Source organism: Pituophis catenifer, unplaced genomic scaffold (genome assembly GCF_029215685.1).
Source record: "Pituophis catenifer annectens isolate HBS135680 unplaced genomic scaffold, rPitCat1.0.hap2 SCAF_4, whole genome shotgun sequence".
NCBI lineage: Eukaryota > Metazoa > Chordata > Lepidosauria > Squamata > Colubridae > Pituophis > Pituophis catenifer.
Window position 1 is genome coordinate 26,416,750 of NW_027256884.1, and position 24,041 is coordinate 26,440,790.

At 40.9% G+C, this 24,041-nt stretch overlaps 1 protein-coding gene across 1 annotated transcript in view; it reads left to right on the plus strand.

Moving 5' to 3' along the window:
• The window catches only part of TMTC4 (transmembrane O-mannosyltransferase targeting cadherins 4), a 54,651-nt gene that overhangs the window by 13,299 nt on the left and 17,311 nt on the right, over nt 1-24,041 (plus strand). The window contains exons 3-7 of the mRNA XM_070943143.1: nt 10,040-10,155; nt 11,338-11,554; nt 14,733-14,820; nt 20,685-20,782; nt 22,639-22,731. Of these exons, the coding sequence (XP_070799244.1) occupies nt 10,040-10,155; nt 11,338-11,554; nt 14,733-14,820; nt 20,685-20,782; nt 22,639-22,731 (612 nt within the window). The remainder of the gene's footprint in view (nt 1-10,039; nt 10,156-11,337; nt 11,555-14,732; nt 14,821-20,684; nt 20,783-22,638; nt 22,732-24,041) is intronic.

The following is a 24,041-nucleotide window of genomic DNA, read 5'->3' on the forward strand; positions in this document are numbered from 1 at the left end:
TCTCTGCATTGTGATGCCAGCTGTCACTGAATTTCATGGAGTTCAAACAGTCTTCCAGAGGCTTTCTAGCTCATATAAACATCTCTCTGTTTTGTCTTGTTTTAAAACATGGAGCAATGATTTATCTTTGGAGCGTGTAGAAAGGCAAACATTTGATCAAATAAAGCATTTGAGGCAGAGTGCCTCTCTCGGAACATGTGTTAATTAGAACAATGCGTCTTTTGCCAAATGTTACAGCCTGCAACGCAAAGACTGCTGTTGAAAATCAAGTGTGGAGATTCTGATCCAACAGAATCATATGCACATAATTTGTCTAATGAATGTGTGCTAAGTCAAGCTGAAAGGAAAACAGGATTTTTTTTTTTCCATGATAGACTCCCTATAATAAGAGCACAGTTTTAGACGAATGCGTTCCCAGGATTCTTGGCCTCCTGTGACTTGTTTGTTTTTTGTTAAGTCAGATTCACACAACTGCTTCTAAAGCATATGTTCTAAGTGTTCTGATGCGATATAAAAATTGTCAGCCGAGATTGAATGCCAAGGTGATGTGGCTGTCGGATCTCCTGCTCCACAGTTACCCGTATGCCAATTTCCATTGTCACTCTAAGCATTTCTATCACCTCACGTCACAAGGAAGCAAGGCGCCACAAATTCCAGGAAAGCTGAAGCCACATGTGGCTGAACTGGTAGCCAGTTGTTATTGCAGATGAAAGTAGTGGGGTATTTTGGCACATCAGAATTGCGACCTATTAAAAATAATATTAAGATGGGTTAGACTTCATAGTCAGGACCCAGACATAACCAGGTTTCAGTTAAGATGGCGGAAAGAGAGGGAGCTATTGGGCTGTCCTCATGAGTGTTTGTAGATGCTTGTGCATTGATTGTTTGGTTAAAGCACTTTCTTGGTGGGAGAGGACTGTTCAGAATGGAGGTTGGAAGCAGGCTGGATTAGACAGGAGTAGAGCATTCTGGAGAATGGCCATGCTTACTCCTTTACTACACTGCCCAGTTTATGGTGTTATGCAGTGTTTTTGCAGGCACATTTTGCAAACTGTGTTTGGTGTTGCCTTCTGGACCTGGCAGCATTTTTTTAAAAAAAATTGGGCTCCAGCTCCTGGTCTGTTTTCAAGAAAAGAGGCTGTTTCATATTTTCAGAGGAGCAGACTGCTGCTAGATGCTTTTCGGGGAGTAGTTTTTGGTGGGTGCTGCTATTGGACACTTTTTTTGCTACTGCTGGGGCTTCCATTGAGGCTGTACTACTGGAATCCTTCCCCATTGCTTGGTCTCTTCCTGTACATTTGTGCTTTTTCTTTTTTTTTTTTAATTTGATTTATATGCCGCCCTTCTCCGGAGACTCAGGGCGGCTTACAATGCGCTAAGCAATAGCCTTCATACTTTTGTATATTTATACAAAGTCAGCTTATTGCCCCCACAATCTGGGTCCTCATTTTACCTACCTTAGAAAGGATGGAAGGCTGAGTCAACCTTGAGCCTGGTAAGATTCGAACCTGCAGTAATTGCAGGCAGCTGATGTTAATAACAGGGTGCTTTAGACCACTGTACTACCAAGGCTCGCTAGCCTATAAATTGCCAGCCTTGTTGGCCATTGTGGCTCAGGGATTTGAGAGGTAGATGGGCAGGTAAGGGCTATAGTAAGGTGCAGGATACTGTGGGCCCCCTTTCCCCACAGAGGTCACCTTGCCTACCTTCTGGGTAGCCTTCTAGGAGTGTTGATCTGTATGAATATGTGGTAATATGTGTGAGTGTGTGGTCGGGACTGGGTACCTTGATGGTACTGATTCCTGGTGAAGCTATAGTACCTTTGAGTGCCCAGTTTCTCTCCCAAGGATGTCTAGTGAGGAAAATGGGAGGTTCCCAGTCCTTCATCTTGGTGGACTTAGTTTTAGAGATCCTGGTGGTGATGCATGGGAAGGAATGGTGGAAGATAGGGAGTAAGCCACTCTCAGAGAATGTGGAACCATTCCTTGAACTCTAATCCATCTGTAGACCTTTAATGGCCCTGCCCACTTCTACTGAGTGCCAGGTCGGTCTGTAATAAGGTCTCCTTCATCAGCGATTTAATCATTGATGAGAGGGCAGACCTGGCATGTATTATTACTGAGACCTGACTAGGTCCAGGAGTGGAAGTGTTAGCCCTTTCAGAAATATGCCAAGTGAGGTTTGGCATGTGGCATCAGCTGAGACAGGGGTGTGGATGTGGTGATTATCATCCAGTAATTCCTTCATAGTGTTGCACCAAGGTGGGATCTCAGGGATCAGTTTGGAGTGTAGCTGTTGTACCAGCCTCCCTTCTGCACAGTAATCTCCCTACTTGAACTCCTTGACTCCATTTCTGGGCTGGTAGTTGAGTTCCCCAGACTTATGGTTCTGGAGGACTTCAATCTGCCTTCTGTAGTAAAGTCTGAGCTGGCTCTGGAGTTCATGCCCAGCATGGTTACCATGGGCCTATCCTGGGTCATTCAGAGCCTGACATGGAACAGTGGTCATACTTGGATCAGGTGTTCCTGTCAGAGCAGTATGTCAACTCGCAAATCATCCCTGACCTGCTCTTGAGTTGCCATAGGCCGGGGGAGATGGGAAACCGGTGAAATGGCACAGCAGCCAAAGACAGATGCACATTCCACGCTTATGTCTCTCAAGGCTGCATTCCAGGGTAACCTACAGCAGCCGAGGGGAGTGACCTCTACAACCCTTGAAATTGGTCCGTTGGCAAATGTGATTGATGACACACCCTGGGGGGGAGGGGGGAAACAGATTCATAATTGCAGTGTAAATTACCTAGGGTCAGAGCTGGCTTCACTTGGGAACATGCGGACATGAAGCTCCTAATAAATAACTGGATTTCTTTTGAAGCTTGGCTCGAGACTCATGATTTAATTAGGGCATCCGTCGGAACCCTGACACAGTGGCTATGTGATGTGAAATGGGCAAACTCTTGGTGTCTTCCTTGTTACAGTTGGATCACCGCCTGATTTCCATGGGATTCTCTGGTGCCACCATCCACTGCAGGGAGGCAGAACCCATTAGATTGGTTTGTTCCTGAAACTGATGAACCTGGATGACATTTAGAGCTTTGCTGGCTGAGGAATTCTGGGAGTTGAAGTCCACAAGTCTTAAAGTTGCCAAGGTTGCAGACTCCTGTTTTAGAGGGAGCTGAGTGTTTTTCCTGTTGGCCTGCTATATGATCCATCTGAAACCTTGGTTGTCACTTGGAATAAGGGGGCAGCTGAGGCCTTGGATCAGATAATGCCCATGCGACCCCTCTCTTCTTGGAGATCCCACTACTCCCTCTGGTTTACAAAGGAATTGACAGGAGAAGAGATGTCTAGAGCATTGCTAGTACTCAACTAGTGGAGGAATTTGCCCAGCATTTATTAGACAAAACTACTTTATTTTTTTTGCTATTATTTATAAGAAGAATGTAGTATAAAGGTGTAAAAGGTAGAAGTTTTTTATTTCCAAAGAAACTTTGATTATTTTTTTGCTATTATTTATAAGAAGAATGTAGTATAAAGGTGTAAAAAGTAGAAGTTTTTTATTTCCAAAGAAACTTTGATTATTTTTTTTGCTATTATTTATAAGAAGAATGTAGTATAAAGGTGTAAAAAGTAGAAGTTTTTTATTTCCAAAGAAAGGGCCATAATCAGTGTAGCATTCCACCACCTGCCGTTGTAAAATGAATTGGAGTACAACTTAGCTTTCCACCGATAAATAATTTTTCTGATGCTCCAGCAACAAAGAATGCTCGAGTATTACCGTATTTTTTGGAGTATAAAATGCACCTTTTCCCCCCCTAAAAGGGGGTGAAAATTTAGGTGCATCTTATACACCGAATGTAGCCCCGCCTACCCACTGGGCCCCACCCTTTGGCCTCTGCCTCACAGCAGTTACCTCCTTGCAAACAAACAGCAAAAAGAAACAGCTCCTTTCAGCTTCAGCACAGCCTAATTAGCACAAGTTGATTGGATCGGCCTCCCGACTCTCAGCTGATTTGCTCTCAGCTGTTTTGCACAGGGCTCTGCTGCTTGCTGCAAAGAGGTAAATTGCTGGAGTAGATTTTTTTTCCGCTTGTACTATTCAAGCTATGCTGAAAACGAAAATGAAAGTAAAGCAGGCTGTTTGCTGTTTGCGGCACTGAGGTAAAATTGCTGGGAGGCAGAAGCAGAGGCAAATTTCTTTTTCTTCTTTTCCTCACCCAAAAAGGTAGGTGTGTCTTATACTCTGAAAAATACGGTAATTACAGTAGTATATTACCTAGAAGTAGTATTACTCTGCTTGGGGGTATCTATGTATGAAGACAGAAGAGGACATCTTCTACCATTGGTCCTCCTTCCTACCATTAATACTCTGGAAGGGCCAACATTTCATCACATTCAAGATTGCAAATTAAGAACTGGCATCAAATATTTAGAGTTCAGGAATGATAATTTTTAAAAACAAGAATATCCTGCAGAACATGATAGGCATTAGGAATAGTTATTTCAGCAGACTTGGCTCCACACAATTACCTGGCATCAGAAGCCTCATGTAACAGAGCTGCACAAAAACTTTAGTAAAAGTTTTAAGGGCCACTGCTAGGCAATGAGAGCCATGCTGGTCTGTAATGATAGATGCGGTATAAGACGTCATTGTCAGATCAGATATATAACTCTGTGGTCAATTAGGAGGCATAATCTTCTTCCGAACTCAATGCATAAAACTCCTGACAGGAAATCCATAAGACCTGACCCTTTGACATCAAGTCCTTGATTGTTAGGTTGGAGAAAGCTTTGCAGCAGTAAATCAGCTACAAGATTAATGTCATTTTTATTGGCACAGGCCTATTCTTACATGCCTTGACAAAGTGACATCTTTGTAGGTTGTTTGAGAAATTCCAGCAACCAATCTAAGCCCTATAATATGAGGTTTGGGTTGTGGCATCGTACATGCTAGACAGAGGGGAACAACTGAAAATGGAATTCTGTTATAAATATTCTGAAATTGTTGGTTGATGTCAAATGGTTTTATTTATTAAGAATTTGATTTTAGCCTGTTCAACCTTATCTTCAAAATACTTAAAAGTATATGCATGGAGCAAGGGTTGCAAGAGAAAGGAACCTAAAAAATCAGTTGCTCTTCATTACATGTGCAGGTTTCATTATTGTCTCCCTAGATGAGTGATGGCTAACCTTTCTGCTGTTGCGTGCCAAAAGCGGAGGGAGCACGGGGGGTCACGCGCATGCATGCCCACACCCATAAGTCAGTGCTCCCCCGTGCATGCAAATGCAACCCTCCTGTACTCCCCCCGTTTTTGGCATGCAATGGCAAAAAGGTTACCGTTGGGCCCAGTAGGCCCATTTTTTTCGCCCTCCCCAGGCTCCAGAGGCTTTCTTGGAGCCTGGGGAGGGCGAAAACGGCCAATTTCCTGACTTCTGGTGGACCCGGAAGACCCTAAAATTAGTTGGCCGGCGCGTTCAGATATGTGCCCACAGATACAGCTCCACGTGCCACCTGTGGCACGCATGCCATAGGTTCGCCATCACGGCCCTAGATTATACTCAAGATTTAACAAATGTTTCAAGAACATAGTCTCTGTTTAAGTGCATGGCACATGTTTGAAGTTCTGTGCTGTATACTAACCTCTACCTATCAGCCTGTGCCTTGGATCGTTCAACAGTTGTCTCTGAATGGCGTCTCTGGTTCAGAAGTGGGTTTCAGCAGGTTCTGACCAGTTCTGGAGAACCAGTAGTGGAAATTTTGAGTAGTTTGGAGAACCGGTAGTAAAAATTCTGACTGGCCCCACCCCCATCTATTCTCTGCCTCCCAAGTCCCAGCTGATTGGGAGGAAATGGAGATTTTACAATATCCTTCCCCTGGAGTGGGGTGGAAATGAAGATTTTACAGTATCCTTCCCCTGCCACGTCCACCAAGCCACGCCCACCATGCCATGCCACACCCACAGAACCAGTAGTAAAAAAATTTGAAACCCACTACTGCTCTGGTTCCTGCCATTCCCCCCTCCCAATCTTCCCATTCCCCCTCCACACATTTTATGGCAGGCTGCCATCGAAGCGAAGCAGGGCTGAAGCAGTTTGATGGCAGATCTGTTGTGGTCTGCCAGCAGCCTGTGGAGCTGGCAGCGGAGTCGGACAGTGAGGAGCCTGGGGAGGAACATAGGCCAGTCCTCGAGTCTGGGGAAGGCCCGGACGAGGGCTCTGAGTCGGAGGCAGAGATGGGGCCAGAGCCATCTGGAAGTGATGCGCGGACTCCAGAGTCTCCAGAGTCGGACAGCAGAGAGGCAGAGGAACAGAAGGAGCCTGTTCCTAGTGCGCGCATGCGCAGAGCTGCCAGAAAGCATGAACAGTTAAAACAAAAGGGACGACTCGGGGAGTAAGGCCTGGAGATGATTGGCCCCTCCCATAAGGCTTAAAAGAAGAGCAAAGGCACGTGGGCACTTCGCAGGAAAGCAACGTTGTTAATTCTGTTCCCAGTCGGCATCTCTGTTTGATTCTGGAATCTGTGTGGCTTTGCCAAGTAGGTCTTTGGCAGAGTGTCAAGGGAGATGAAGGTTGGTGATTATCCCGAAGGACTTCCCCCGAAGGACTTTTTGCAAGTAATTGGGACTCAGCTGTGAATGAACGTAATTCACAGCTGTTGCAATAAAAGAGGTTTTTGGGACTACTCGTGTGTTTTAATGACTCAGAAAGCCTAGGTCACAACAAGATCTGACACACATACTGGAAAGAAACATAGTTGGCTGGGGAATTCTGGGAGTTAAAGTCCACACATCTTTAAAGTTGCCAAGGTTGAGAAACACTGTAAAGAATCCATCTGTTGAAGTGAGCTTTGGATCGTGAATGTGGATATGCCAATGGGTATTTTTAGTCTCCAAAGCATTATAAGACTGTTGGTTGGCTTCCTGTCAAATCAACTCCCAGAAAGATTGAATGTGCCCTGATATAGGCACTCATTAACTAAAAATGAAATCTAATGATAGTGGATTAGACCGTGTTTGCTAATTGACCTCCACTTACATGGTTTTTTTTGTAAAAAAAAAAAAAAAACCCGAGTCAGGCAGTTTTACAGAGATTGTCATTGTCTTATTTGTCCAAATAAAATCCTTCCTCTATTTAAAGCAACAAGAGGTTCAGTGCAAACTGCACTAATGCCAGAATTTCATTTCAGACTGTTTTCTGAGCTTTTGGTTTGCTTTGCCTTATTTTTGTATTTACTAAAGATAAAGAAAAAAAGCCCATGGATATAAGCTGTAGAATAAATTATTCCTGAGCGTTGTAATACTTTGGGCAGCATGCATGAATAATTTCTTATTGTTTGCATTCTGCGTTATGGATGTAATGAGACTGCCTGCTGTTTTTTTGCTAAAGTTTCTATTAGTGCAGAACAAATATATTAATATGTTCCTGCTATCTCTGAAGTATTTAATCTGGGGGAGAAATCCTAGAAATTACAGTTCTGTGTGCTTTATCTCTCAACAAAATGCACTGATTAAATTATGACTCGCTTCTGATTAAACATGCCTAGGACCGAGCTGTACAATTATGAAGACTTTTTAAGGCTTTAAAATATAGGACGTGGATTCTAACAAATTGATTTATTTCATCCTTCTCCCAGTTGCTAATTATACTGTAGATATTACAGGCATACGTTGGACACACTTTCAGAGTGCCTCCAAAGGTTGCCAGGTAATTATCATTTTTAATAGTGCAAAAGAAGAAAATAATTAAATACATAGGGAATAGTCACAAAGATTTTATTTAATAATTTAATTCAAATTATTATTAAATTAAATCTAACATAGTTCTTGGCCTTCTTGCTGTAGGGTATCTGTTGTAGGGCGGGATGTGGGCGTGTCAAAAAGACAATATGTTGGCCATAATGGAATCCCTACCTTTCTCACATGTCATCTCAGCTGCTTAGTACTGTTCTTTCTTGCTGGTTTCATATCACCCTAGTAATAGATGGGAGCTTGGATGGTCTGGTTCCTCACTGTAGTAACAATGAGTCTGCTTATAGCAAGGAAGTACAAAGGCTGACATTGTGGTGTAAGGAATATAATCTTACACTTAATACCAAAAAAGCTAAAGAACTTATAATTGACTTCAGGAGGAAGAGAGATGTTCAGTTACCATTGTACATAAATGGTGAGGAGGTGGAGAGGGTTGGTAGTTTTAAATTTCTGGGCCTTTATATCTCGGAGGACCTCTCATGGACTATGAATGTTAACATGCTTGTGAAGAAGGCACAGAAGAGGCTGAGAATGCTCAGGAAGATAAATCTATCTCAGCATCTACTTCTGTCTACTATAACAGCACCATTGAGAGTGTCCTGACATACAGCATTCTTTCATGGTATGGGAGAAGCTCTGCAGTGGATAAAAAAGCTCTACAGAGAATCGTTAAAACTGCCCAGAATATCATCTGGCTCCAGCTACCAGCCCTGGACGACATCTTTGAATCTCGCTGTTTGAGGAAGTTGCATAACATTCTCAGAGACTCTTCCCATCCTGCTTACAATCTTTTTGGACTGTTGCCTTCTGGCAGAAGATACAGAACAATTAAAACTCGGACCACACGTTTTCTGAATAGTTTTTATCCCAGAGCTATATTTGCACTCAACAATGAACTAAAGGGCCACCATCAGTGAGCTGTTGGACAGCATTACTTGGTCTGTTGTGTGGATGTTTGGGTGGTTTAGGGGTGGGGAATTTGTAGTGTAGGGGATGTTTGGGGATTGTCATGTATGTTGGACCTGGTCTTTGGGTGTTAAGTGAATTTTGTTGTATGGGTATACTGTGTATACCCATACAACGACAATAAAGTTGTTGTTGTTGTTATTTAAAGAAAACACTGAACAGCCACTGTCTGAAATGATATAAGGTCTCCTGCTTGGATTAGAAGACCTTCCAGCTCTATTCTGATTGATTGGTCTCTAGAAGTCAAAAACAATTTGATGGCTCATAATCAGTCAATCTGCTGTCTTGCTGAAAAGAGTTTTCATCGGACCTGAGCCCTACTGCATGGACACAGCTGGAATGCTCTTGCCTTCCTTGCCTGGTGTTGTGAAATTGTCAAAGTTATTTCACGTTATTTATTTTCCTGTAAATTACATACTAATGTGTTTTACCTCACCTTATCCAAAAGTTTCACAGGCATTGAAATAAGAATGCAATTGCTGTAGGAAAGTTAAGGCTTTTTGGATAAAAATTTGGTGGGTCATGCAGAATGTTTTGAAGAAAAAAATTCAATTTTCTCCACAACTGTTTTTATTGGGTATAGTTAAGGGTTTTACACTGGGTGAAACAAAATTGATATTGTATATGATAACAGCAGCAAGATTGTTGATAGGTAAATATTGGAAGAATGAAGCTTTGCCCACTATTGAGGAATGGACTTTGAAGATGGCCAGTTTTGCAGAGATGGCGAAGATTTCAGCATATTTAAAAGACTGTTCACAAGAGACTTATGAGTGGGAATGGAAAAGGTGGATAGAATATGTTCAAAACAAATATCAAACTAGAAAGTATCAAATAGCTTTTATTTGAAAATAATGCACTAGAAATTTTTTAAGGTAATGAGATAAAGAGAAAAATTATATAGGGGAGGGAGGGGTTCAAGTTTATATATAAGTGTTATATCAGGGTTCTTTATGAGTATGAGTATATTATAGGGAAGTCTGGGGGGGAGGGGAGGGTTAGGGAGGGTTAGGGAGGTTGGGAAGTTTGGGGGGGGGGAAAAGGGGTGAAAATGTAATTGTAAAACTTTTGCAATAAAAAAAAAAAAGAATGCAATTGCTCACTTGGCAGAATCTTTTTTTGTCATTAAACAAGTTCCAAAGTTTGTTGTTCCAAACCAAAAGTAGTAACTGAGCATTCTAAAGGGTTCTTTAAATTAATTTGTATTTAAATTCTAAATACACAATCTAGGCACAATCTCAGCTGAGCAGTTCTTTTGATTTAGAGCTTTAGAGCTCAGATTCTGAGCCATGATGATCACCTAAATTTGGGCCTCGTTTCTTTCAGGATCTAAGGGCTGATACCCCACTTGGTGATCTGTGGCATCATGACTTTTGGGGGAATAAACTCAGTAGCAATACAAGCCACAAATCTTACCGACCGCTTACCGTATTCACTTTCAGGTGAGACATTTTAGGCTACCTTAAGATTGCTTTCTTTTGGGGGATGGGGTCATTAATGGGGATAAAATTCATTGAGATGCTGTCTATTTAGTGAAATAAAGTGTCATTTAGTATTGTAAATATAGATTGATTTTCCCATCTGGATGCATAATCTGTTGGTGGATGATAATATGTGACAATTATTTTGGGTTCTTCAACCATGGACATCTTCGTATAGAATAACTTCTCCTGTTACAGACAGTTGGAAACATCTCATAAGTAAAATGTGGGCCTCATTTCTAGATCACTAAGAACCCTGAACATATACTGTGTTTGCTTCCACAAACATATTAGCAACATTTTAAGACAACATGTAGTTTCATTGGTGCTTGCCTTGTTCTCTTGGCTGGAAGGCTGCCATTGTGTTATGGTTCTCATTGAAATATATGGTCCACTATAGTACACTTGCTCTCACATCCACATACTCAGAACCTCTTAAGGAAGAAGTGAGTAATCTCCAACCTTCCTTCACAAGCCCATGGATTGGTGTTAGTGGGATAAATCCCAATGTAAGCATCTAACAAGGAAAAGCTATTTATTTATTTATAAACATAAGCAAATAAATAAAGTGGCATTTCCACTTGATGTGCCATATTGCTATATATTGGATGGGTGCAAGATTTCCAGTCCTACTCGGAGTTGCCAAGGATTAAACCTGGGAGCTTTGTGGCATGCAGGACACATGGTGTACCATTTACATATTCAGTTGGCTTTAAAATCATTCTTCTTGATTGCTACTAATTTAATGTTGCCCTGGTACTAACAGAGGTTCAGAAACTGTCCTGGAACTCAGGTTGAATCACTGGTTGGGGAAGACCAAAAGAAAAGGAGAAAACACTTGAAAAAGAAGAAAGGACCAAAAACTCTAAAAAGGATCTTCTATTTCTAGGTTGAGAAGAACCTATTTCCTATTGCTGATGCTTCAGATACAGGAGTGCTAGTTGCTACGCCAAGTGTTAAGTTGCCTGCCTTTTGCATCCCTGTTTGTCACTTCCCTTCAATGTCTCCTCTGTACTAAGTTACACAGGCACTGCCATCTCTGTGCATATACATAAAGCACACGTTTGGATTATTTTAACATATTCTAATTTCATTTGTTCCTGTTTTAACTTCACTGTTTTCTTTTTGTCTTCCCTTGTATAGGATTAATTACCTTTTAGCTGGAGGCTTCCACCCATTGGGCTTTCATATCATCAATATAATACTCCATTGTATTATTTCTGTCTTAATTGTTGATGTCTTCTCAATATTATTGGGTGGGCTGCACTACACCAATAAAGGAAGAAGGCTCAACTTTGTCCCCAAATCCTCCTTCCTAGCGGCTTTGCTGTTTGCTGTACATCCTGTGCACACTGAATGTGTAAGTACCTAATGACTCGGGTGTTAAGAAGTGCTCAGAAACGTTAGGGTTCCGTCATCTAATCTTTTGTATTCCTGCCAGTTACCTGTCTTGTATGCACTCCTCTGTTTGTGTGTCTGTATACAACAGGGGTCCTCAAACTAATGGCCCGCCAAAGCCATTAATCCGGCCCACACAGGATCACAAGATTGCCCCGCCTACATCGCCCCACCTACGCACCGGCCCCCACCCGCCTTCTGGAGGCCAGGGAGGCCAAAAATGGAACGTGCGGAGGCCTCTGGAGACTAAAAACGGGCCAGTTCTTTGCCTCCCCGGCCTCCAGAAAGAGAAAGACACACAGACACACATACACACACACACAAACAGAAGTCCCTCATACACACCCCAAGGCTAACCTGTTTTCCACCCTCAGGAGCATAACAAATTAAAGTTTAATTTGTGTGTATTGTTTGGACTGCTAAATTGCCCACGCCCATCAAGTCACATGACCACCTAGCCACGCCCACCCAGCTGGTCCAGCCCCCAAACAGTTTGAGGGACCGTGAATTGGCCCCCTGTTTAAAAAATTTGAGGACCCCTGGTATACAACATACCTGATTTTATGTTGCAACTTCTCTTTGCTTGTCTGTCCTTTGCATTGACATCTCTGGTATATTACTAATCCCTCAGAGAGATTTTGGTTTCAAAAGATGCCGATAATTTATATACTTATTTATTTTTAAAGTGTATCTTGATTGGCATAAAGACCGCATGGTGTATCCATAATTGGGGAGATCGATGATAGCATTTTGCTAGGAGAAAGTGTAAGTACTTGTATGGCAGAATCCCTAGTTTTTATTAATCCTTGGTAGTCAATATCCTACCGAAACACCCACAAAATGTGCTGCATTAGATATATCCAATGTCTTTCTTGAAACAAATTTCTCAAGAGCAGTTCATATGATCTATCTTAGACAGAAGCAGACTCTTGTGATCTGTTTCTTTAAAGGGTTCTCTGAGGAAAAGCACTATGGTATTCAGATTTTAACACTGGGATACACTGTTATCCTCATATGAAGCCATCCATGCATTTCTGAACAGAGACTTAATCTGATGCCATGATTCAGTTGTTAGTTGAGTCGTCTTTGGATGGTGACAGTTGTTTATACTAAGCAATATTTGGGGCTGATTTCACATTTGGAACATGCCAATGAAGATAGGTGTTTCCATAAAACTGAGGTAAGGTAGGGAGCCACAGGTGTCTGGTTATATTGATGTGTCAAGACGCTATTTTGTCTATCTCTGCTTATCCTATCAGCCAGTTAACAGATGCTTTGGGGCTTTACGTTTGAATCTATCTTGAAGTAATAATAAATTTCAACATTTTACATATGATCTAGTCTTATCTGTGACTTCCACATTCAAATGTGGAGCAATGTCTTGCCATGAAATGGTTTGTTTTTGATTTTTTTTTAATAACAACTACAACAACTGAAATTGGTTCCGCTCAAAGGAGTTGGTAGAGTGTGGCTCTCTTATTTAAGAAAGCGCTGTGATTCTGAAATCTGCAATTCTTGGGTGTGCAGATTGGATAAAGATTCAGCGGTTAACACATGATCCCTCAGTCAGTGTGGGAGGTCAAGGAGAGTTACTGCAAGAGTAAAATCAGAGAGAGATAACTAAGAGGGTGCATTTGTTCTTGAGGCCAGTGGTGGGTTGCTACCAGTTCGCCCTGGATCTGGCGAATCGGTAGTGGCGGCGGCGGGAGGCTCCGCCCACCTGCCCAGACGTCTCTGCACATTCACAGAAGCGTCATGAACGCATGCGTGCACGCGAGCAAACTGGTAGTGACCAAAATTGAAACCCACTACTGCTTGAGGCTACATGTGAGGCCCATACATGTTAGTAGCATGCTACATAGTTTGGGTGGTAGACCTATGTTTTTTTGATTTTTGCAAGATTCCATTTTTCCTTGGAATTGGATTGGTTATTTGATGATTTTACAAAGATATACATGAGGAGGGGGAAATATTCACAGATATTGAGGTCTCCTGAATGCTCCCTCATGTCTTCCAGGCTGTTTCTCAAAAATATAGGAAATGACCAAGGAAGGGTAGGTTGTGACTCATAAAGAAGTTCCAATCTTCCAGTGAACCTGAAAGTTACCCCATCTCTGAGCTCATGATTTCCTCCCTGGTGTATTTTGAAGGGAAAACATCATGGCTTCTCTTCTCAGAATATTGTCTGATGGCTGACTATAGTCAGGCTACACAATTCAGTTGTCCATGCCATGTGATTGCTTAAATGGCTCTAAGTTATTTCATGCTGTTATTTGTTGATATTGCCATGGGCACTAGAAAGTAGTTTTAAAGGGGATGTGGGATAGGTTTTCTAGGAAAAAAAATGTCCTACGAAAAATTGTGGTAAGTTGCTATGGTTATTTTGCCACCCATTGGAAACCCATTTACTACTCAAAGACATTCTGATGTCCTTGAGTAGCCTTCCAGAACTTTGATCCCCACCCCCTCCCAAGCTGGAAGAGAACTTTTGGGAGCTGAAGAATACATATTTGGATATCACCTCAGTTAGAGTAAACAATCTTATTATCTCACTTATTCTAAGAGCAAATTTCTGCAAAGGTAGGAAGTTGGGCTACATGGTCTCTAAGATATCTTCTAGCCCTTTTATTCTGTGAATCTGAGTTTGGTGTTCAAAAACTGCAGGTAGTCCTCGGCGTACGACCACAATGGAGCCTAAAATTTATGTTGTTAAGTGAGACATTTCTTAAGTAAGTTTTGCCTCATTTTATGACCTTTCTTGCCACAATTGTTAAGTGAATCACTGTGGTTGATAAGTTAGTAACCCAGTTGTTAAGCGAATCTGGTTTCCCTATTGACTTTGCTTGTCAGAAGGTTGCAAAAAGGGATCATGTACCTTGGGACACAGCAATGGTCATAAGTATGAACTAGTTGCCAAGCATCTGAATTTTGATCAGGTGACCATGGGGATGCTACGAAGGTCGTAAGTGTGAAAAATGGTCAAAAGTCACTTTTTTTTAGTGCCATTGTAACTTTGAATGGTCACTATATGAACTGTGGTAAGTCGAGGAGTACTTATAATTTAAAAGACTGTTGCTGTCTGAGTGGTGGGTAAGAGGCTCATTTGCTAACCCTGAAATCTTCTTCCTTTCCATTTTAAGATTGCAGGGATCGTTGGTAGAGCAGACCTCTTGTGTGCCCTATTTTTTCTGTTATCTTTTCTTGGCTACTGCAAGGCGTTTAAAGAGAGTAAGTACTTTTCTCCTGAATGTTTTTGGGTAGGCTATGCCATTTGACGAAAAGCATGAACAGAATACCTGAGTTTGAAAACTAGGGAATGGTTTCTTTTCAGAAATCAGCATGTCCAAAGTGTCACTTTGTCTATCTCAGGGGTGTGAAACTCAAGGCCTGCAGTCCAGATCTGGCCCACGGGATGCTTAAATATGGCTTGTGCGGTCGCTATGGAAACAACGAAGGACCAGCCTGCGGTGCGACTGCCAGCAAAAACGGAGCTTGGGTGGTACACGCAGCCCCCCCTGAGCTCCGCTTTTGCTGGCAGAGGGCTGCAGGAAGCCATTGCAGTTGAAAACGAAGCCTGGGGGATGGTGTGCGTGGCCCCTCGACCTCTGCTTTTGCTGGCAGAGGGTGGTTGAAAATGCCGCCCCCCCCCAGCTCCGTTTTCACTGGCAGAGCGCTCAGGCCACCATAGACACCCCCAACACTAGTGACATCAAGCTGGCCATGCCTACCCTGGTCACGCCCACTCCAATCCCCAAGATGAAACACAACCCTGATGCAGCCCTCAATGAAATCGAGTTTAACACCCCTGGTCTATCTAATCTTCATTCCCAACTCACCTGCAAATGAGTTAACAGTATTTTAATCAGTGGTACCCTTAATTTTTCAATGACAGATTGGAAAAATCTTGGAAATAGGGCAACAAAGAGCCAAAATAAATTTGCACTATTATGCATAGAAATTATATCTGATTTTTTAGAACTTCTGTAATTAAAACATTTCCTTGGTTTGGAGAAAGCTTCCATTTTGTTTTGTTTTCACCTCTGAGTCAATTTAAACTCCTTGTAATTGTTACATTGCCATCTTTTGAGCAGGCTCATGGAAATATTTTACCATTTCTTTCTTGTGGATCTTTCTTTTTTTAATTTCCAGTCTAGCATACAGCCCTGGAATGTCAACAGATGTTAACCAGATCGCTTAGTTTCCAAACAGACAAAACCAACCACTTCTCCATGCTGATACTGTTTTAAAGAAGCTAATTAACTCTAGGAATACTGTGTGGACATGCCTTTAGATGGGGGTCCAATTTTAGCAACTTTAAGACTTGTGGACTTAATTCCCTATGATGGTTGGGATATTCTGGGAGTTGAAGTCCACAAGTCATAAAGTTGCCAAGATTGGACACCCCTGCTTTGGACTTCCATATATATCATCAGTAGCATGCATTTTATGTACCCATATATTGTATGGTGTACGTATGATATTGTGTATAAATATTTGGTTAAGATGTCTTAGGCTGCTTTGATCGAAAGGTCGGCAGTTCAGTGGTTCGAATCCCTAGTACCGCATAATGGGGTGAGCTCCTGTTACTTGTCCCAGCTTCTGTCAACCTAGCAGTTCGAAAGCACGGAAAAAATGCAAGTAGAAAAATAGGGATGACCTTTGGTGGGAAGGTAACAGCATCCCGGGCGCCTTTGGCATTTAGTCATGCCAGCCACATGACCACAGAGACGTCTTCGGACAGTGCTGGCTCTTTGGCTTTGAAACGGAGATGAGCACCGCCCCCTAGAGTTGGGAATGACTAACACATATGTTTACCTTTTACCTTATTCTGTGTTTTCTGACTCATCTCCTTGCCTAGAAAATAAATGTTGGGTTCAGACTTGATGCTAGGAGAGACAGGAATCCCCAGGGTCAAACTCAAGGCACAGGGGCCAAATCCAGCCCACAGAGTGCTTAGATCTCGCCCATAGGGCCGCCCTAGAAACAGCAAAGAGTGGCCCGCAGTGCCTCTGCCAGCGAAAATGGAGCTGGGGAGGGCCCGCGCATGGCCCTCCTGAGCTCCATATTCACTGATAGAAGGCAGCAGGAGGCCATCACAGCTGAGAGCACTCGGCCCAGGAGAGCCCTCGGGCCACCACAGATGCCCCCGACATGAGTGACGTCAAGCTGGCCACGCCCACCCTGGCCTCCAAGGTCAAACACAACCCTGATGAGGCTCTCAACAAAATCGAGTGACACCCCTGCCCTAAGGTGTTTGCTACTTCTTTTCTTTCATCAGGAGGAGCTAGGCTACCCAAACTTCCAATCTATAGTGCTTGCTAATGATGAAGAAAATAGCTGCAGGGTTTTCTTTCATTCTTTTTTCATTGTTGTTATCACATGGCCCAAATGGTAACATCTTAAAACAACATATTATTATAAAAATGACACAGGGGTGAAATGCTACCGGTTCGCACTAGTTTGGGCAAACCGGTAGTAAAAAAATGCTACCGGTTCCTCCAAACCGGTATTTCCGACGATCAGCTGTGCCACGCGATTTATATCGATTTATAAATCGATATAATATTCGCTATTTATATTCGCTAGAAATATAACGATTTATATTCGCTAGAAAGCAGAAAATCCTGCTTTCTAGCACAGCTGTTCCCCCCCCTCGCTCTTCTACTTCCTTCTTAAGCCTTCTTTTTCCATGTGAAGCATGCGTTTGGTGTGTACTGTGTGTACTGTGCATGCACGTGCAGTATGCATTTGGTGTGCACTGTGCATGCATGCAGCGTGCATTTGGTGTGCATTGTGCATGCATGTGAGCAGCGTGTATTTGGCACACGCATGCAGCATGTGTTTGGTGCGCACCACGCATGCGCGGGCAGCGAACCGGTGGCAAACGGCTGACAATTTCACCACTGAAATGACATTAAAATGGAATGAAAAATCGAAGTGATACATGAACGATCACATTTTTTTACCATGATCCTTACAGTGATAAAGATCAGATTGGTCCTCGTGTGACCCGCTCTCTTTCTGGTTACCTTATTGTCAAGCCGGGAAGATTTTTAAAAAATGATTTTAAAAGATTTTAAAAAATGATTTTAAAAAAAATCTAACTCTTTTTAAAAAACAACAAATACAGTACAGGTAGTCCTCAACTTACAATCACACTTAAGACCAGAATTTCTGTTGTTAAACAAAGATGATTGTTCAATGAGTCTCACCCAATTTTATGACCTTTTTGTTCTGATTATTAAGCAAATCGATGGAATCGTTAAGTGAATCAGGGGGGTCGTGATGAGAATTCGGCAAATGGGGATGCTGCAACTGTCATAAAGACATGCCAGTTGCCAAGCATCTGAATTTTTTGATCATGTAACTGGGGATGCTGCAACGGTCCCCAGTCACATGATCTTTTTAAAAAATATCTGAGCTTTTAAAAAAATATCTGACGATCAGGCAACTCAGCTGGGATTGTCAGAGAGGCTTTTTTAAAAATGCTTTGAAAAGTCTCTCTGACGATCAGGCAACTCAGCTGGGATCGTCAGAGAGACTTTTAAAGCATTTTTTTCTGCAACCTCTTCAGCGGAAGAGGTGGTTTAAAAAATGCTTTGAAAAGGCTCTGACAATCCCAGCTGTGTTGCCTGATCGGCAGAGGCTTTTCAAAGCATTTTTTTAACCACCCCTTTGGCGGAAGAGGTTGCAGAAAAAAATGCTTTGAAAAACCTCTGACGATCCCAGCTGAGCCGCACAATCATCAGAGGCTTTTTTTTTTACTTTTAAAAGCATTTTTTTGGTGGAAGAAGTTGTAGAAAAAATGCTTTTAAAAGTAAAAAAAAAAAGCCTCTGATGATCGTGAGGCTCAGCTAGGCATGATGGGAGGGCGGGCCCGCAGGGATTTTTGCTACCGGTTCTCCGAACCACCTGCCGCCATCGCTACCGGATCGGGCGATCCGGTCCGAACCAGGAGCATTTCACCCCTGGTTCAAAGCTACAACGGCAATGAAAAAAGTGACCTAGGACTGTTTTTCACACTTACAATACCCCATAGTCACGGGATCAAAATTCAAATGCTTGGCAACTGACTCATATTTATGATGGTTGCAATGTCCCGGGGTCATGTGATCACCTTTTGTGACCTTCCTGAGAGCAAAGTCAATGGAGAAACCAGATTCATTTAATAACTGTGTTACTAACTTAACAACTGCAATGATTCGCTTAACAATAGAGGCACAAAAGGTCACAAAATGGGGTAAAATTCACTTAAAAAATGTTTCATTTAGCTACAAAAAAAGTGTGGGTTCAATTATGGTCGTATGTGGAGGACTACCTGTAGGCCTCTGTCTCAGGACAACTTCATTGAAACTTAAAGTGAATGTATAAATTTCACAATCTTACAGTATGAATATAATCAAATTATATAAGCTAGATTCTCTTCTATAAAATGACAGAAGCACTTGTGGGCATTGTATCTTTTGGAACAGGAATCAAAATGCTTGCTGCAAATCTTTGGCATACATTGAGTTTGTGACCATCTGCTGAGGGTGGCAGAATGCCTTCCCACAATATGGTGTACCAGTTTAAACTAGGTTCAGGTGCCAACCACAAATGAGTTCCATTCTCTGACAGGAGATCATGGTGGGAGAAACAGCATAGTTGTAGAATGTGTGCTTCATTAAACTGATTAACACACTTGGCACGTGTGTATCTTTGGAGTCATAATTGGCACTTTTTTTTGTTGCTTTACTTTTTCGAAAATTGAGATGCAAAAGCTACGTTTATTGTTTTGAGTGCTGCAACATATATCTTGGTTTTTATAGAATACCCTGGCAATGAAAATATTACAGGTTATTGGATTGGATTATGACTGATATCGATTGATTTAAAAAGCAAAATGTCTTCAGTCTTAGCCATAAGGGCATCCGGGTTCTGTGATAGCGTGGAGCAGGCAGGCTGGTCCTAGGAGCAAAGATCTGAAAAAAGAAATGCTTGTATTTCTCATGAATTGCTCTCTGAAAGTACATCTATTTTGCACGAGCTAAAAGAGTTAGGGCCAGTGGTGGGTTCTAACCGGCTTTACTACCGGTTCTCTTCGTGCACACGCTTCACGCGTGATCGTCTCTTCGTGCAAGCGCCTTACGAATCTGCCCAGCTGAGGTGTGGCAATCCACTCTGCCTCATCTATCAGCTGGGCTAAGAAAGAAGAAATAAAAGGTAGGAATAACACGGGGGCGGGCAGGAGGACCCAGCTCCCAGACAAAGAGAACCAGTTCGGTGATGTCATATTGTCACCACTACCGGCTCGGCCGAACCGGGCCGAACTGGGAGAAACCCACCACTGGTTACAGCAATGGAATTATCTAGACCTTACATCTATTGAGGTCCAACATATTGGTTTAGGATCAATGTATTCTCTCTTTCTTTCTTTCTTACTTATTAAGATGGGGGTAAGTGAAGATAGTTCAAGTGGATTTGCTTAGGAAGGCAGTTCAGAATTTAGAAATCCATTCCGCAGAAGTAGCCAAGTCAGGGACAGTGGCTGTTTTTAAAAGAAATTTTAAATTTTAGAAGGAGCCAACTTGATGTCTACTTGGGTCCAGAATATTAAGCTCATGACGAGAAAACTATGTCCTTTAGACATCTGTAATGGTGCATTGAGTGTACAAAACTAAGAAAACATCTTTATTTTTTTATTTTTTATTTTTTTTAAATAAATCATAGAAAGATAAAAATATAACAAAGGCTTAATAAAGATGCATATACACTCTCAAAGAAAAGAAAAGAAACACATTGAAAGTGCTTTTTAAAACACTTGAAAAATACAAAGAAAAAAAACCATTTTAACAGTAAATAATTACAACTATATATGTTGAGTTATATTTTGCAATCACAAATAACCTGAGTTAAAGATCTGTATAGACCAGGGGTGTCAAACTCACAGCATCACGTTGTCGTCATGTGATGTATTGCAACTTTTTCCCCCTTCGTTAAACGGGTTGGGCGTGGTCAGCGCATGACACATCCACTTCGCGGGTCGTGAGTTTGACACCCCTGGTATAGACTGTCATTTTTCTCTCTTTTGTCTTTTCTTTTAAAATTGATAGATAAAGAAGGATCCCAGTTCTCAGTCGGTTGGGTTTTGCTGAGTGTTCTCCTTGGCACTATGGCGATGCTGTGCAAAGAACAAGGCGTTACAATATTGGTAATTTTAACATTTCTTGACAACTCAATTCAGTGGTAACTAGAGTGTTATACACAAAGAGGCATTTTCTGTATTTCCACATTACTCAGGATTTCTTACAATTTCAGCGGCTTTCTTTCGCTCTGAACATTTTTGAAAGATGCATTGCTGCTTCCCCTTATTCATTATTATCCTTGCTGTCATGAGTGACCAGACACTGCACTAAACCATAATTTGATTTAATCATGGTTTGGCTATATTGACAAGGATTTGGGTTTTCTGGAAAATTGTGGACATTTTCAAATGCAAATTAATATGATTCAAAAAAGTGCATTCATCTTATGATCTGTACTTGGGTTACATGATTTGAAGTAGAGAAAAAAACATAAGCCTATTTTATGAGATTTGAACAGTGCATGTCAAAAAAGTAAAAGCTTTGATATGTAGAAAAAAATGTTTTTTCTTAGGATGTTGAATATTAAATTATAAAACAAACTTGCATTGCTGGGAAATATATCTCTATACCTGTATCTCTACTATCCATATTAGTATGCTGTAATATAAATAATGATTTATAAGTCACAAATGACTGAATTCATCTATCAGTTTTATATATGTATATGTGTATTAATCTTCCATTATTTAATATTTTCTAATAATGCCAGGATCAATTTCCAGATTGATCCAAAATTCAGAATCAACAATTTACTGGTTAATCCAAGGCATTCGCATTTTGCTGTAGTTCAGATTATCTAGTCAAAGAATTATGGATTTATTGTATATTTTAATCAATTTAAAATAGCAACTCTATGCAGCTAAGATAGAGTTTAAAAAGCACACAATATAAAATAACAATATAATAAACACATAATGGCAACTGAGCACAATACCAATCCACAGTATATCAGCATCACCTCATGGGCTCAACTAACCTCCTGACCTCCATTGCTAAATAATGATTTACTAATGATGAAGTTATAGACTTTTGAAGAGAGTGAAGGCTTTTTATGTGACAGCAGTGAGGTCTTTTATATTATCTGCAGATTTGGGAAATTGTCATTTGTTTATCCAAATTTAGATTAAACTAGGATGAAACTCTTTTGCTAACTGATTGAAATAGACTACACTTGCGCAGGTCCACTTGTGTGGAACTGGTGTTTCTTCCAAAGTAAAATTATAAACAAAAGTATGTTTGGAATTTGTTAAATGCTTCAAAACAAATGTATAAGATGATTTTCCTGAAAAATGGGGAATATTCCCATATTATTTAGCAGAGCTAAGAATGTTTAGAGTTTAAGTGGATTATCAGATATGTTGCGAGCCCTTAATACTGGATAAAAGAGATTCTTCCTCAATATCAGTTTCAATTTGCTACACAAGTTGTAGATTTTTATTTACGACTTTCTCTTTTATGTTCAACATCTCATATAATTAAGACTACAGTTCTCTCTGTGTCATCTAAAAGCAAGTCCCTGTAAAATCAACAGGACATTGCTGATTATAGATACGTAGATGGGTTGGACTTCTTTTGAACAACTTTATACTGCTGAGAATAAGGCTGCATATTTACCAAATGCTAAACACCACTGAATAAAGTTGATTTTATTTTTGGATAATCTTGCGCACACAGACATACAAGCATACAAATAATTTATATAACATACTTTATATTATTTTGGAGAATGTTTACCAAAAAAGTTTACCAGAAAAATACTTAATAAGCGTACTGTGAAATATTCATAGATAGGAAATACTGTCTATTTCAAAAGTTCCATTCTTTGTCCAGATTTTCTTTTTACCCCCAGCTTTATATTTTCTCATACACACACACACACACGTTATTTCTCTCTTTCTTACTTGGTTTTCTGTATTTTTAGGGTTTAAATGCTCTGTTTGATGCTGTCGTGATCAACAGGCTCAATATTTTGGAAGTTGTTTTGAAGATACTTCATAAGGATAAGTCAGTAGAGGTAAGTCCCCTTCATTTTTAGATTGAATAAGATATTGTGTGAGATACAGGTAGTCCTTGAGTTATGACCATAATGGACATAACTGCCCATTAGGGTTAGAAGTCAGGACAATGCTTCCCGCGCCTTGGTGGCTTGTATGCTAGCATACAAGTGATTGCCTTGCCAGCAAGAAGCTATGGGGAAGAAAAACATTGGACACACCTGCCTTTCTGTAAGCGATGACCAGGCCAAGCCCAAGAGAGTGGTCAAGCACGACATTAGTGTCAAGTCCCTTTGCACCCATAAGCAATTTTAAGTCTAGCCCATCTTGAATTCTGTTGACCCTCATCTCTTGCCATTTGCTTCCTTTGTTAGTAGTTTATATTTTGGTAGAAAATGTTAGCATGTAATAAATCTCAATCTCTCTCTCTCTGTCTCTCTCTCCTCTCCTCCCCTCCCTTCTTCCCCCCCTCTCAAAAAGCCATCAGGTTAAAACTAGGCTATTACAAAATGCTGTTAAGTAACTGAGTTACTTAAATCTCTTGCCTATCCTAATCTTGCTGTTAGCATATGGTTTCCATTTATTTCAGTGGAATTTACCTCCAAATAAAATGATAGTTAGAATCAGAATGTTAAAATTAGGAATAGAATGCATACACCAATGCCCAAAATAGATTTCTTCGGATATTTCATTATAGCTGAGAAGTTTCTGCAAGTAATGATATTAAAGGTACCTGTTCAGTTAGGTATGGCATATAATGCAAGGAGCATGGTTTTCCATAAATGTGCACATAGATTGGATATAAAGGTTCTCAATTGAAATCCAAAACTTCTGGAAAGTAACAGTAGAGGAAGTCAGCGTAGGAGAGATTTCTCTGCAAAAATCACTCTGATTGCTCCTGTGGAAGTCATCAAATAGGTTTGTTTGTTTGTTTTCATCAAATTTCTACATTGCCATCTCACTTAAGTGACTTGTATTCTCACCAAGAGATCTGACAGCACTGCATATTTTATTTTACCTCACACTTCAATCATATTGTATGACCAATAGGGGGTAAGTTTAATAAACAGTAAAAAAAAATTAAACATTATATATGGCTGAATGTTTTTAAAAAGCACCAAATTAAGTATCATATCAAAGCTTTAATGTGACATCTGTCCACAGCTTTTAAAACCTGACTGTTAACTGTAACATTGGCTTTCTTCCTTGTTTAATTTGTTGCTTTCTCAGTTATCAAACACAGTGAATAGTAGTATCATATAACTGCCAGATGTCATAAAGAATTGCATATCATCTAACAAATTCAAAATATTATAGAATGCTATTAATG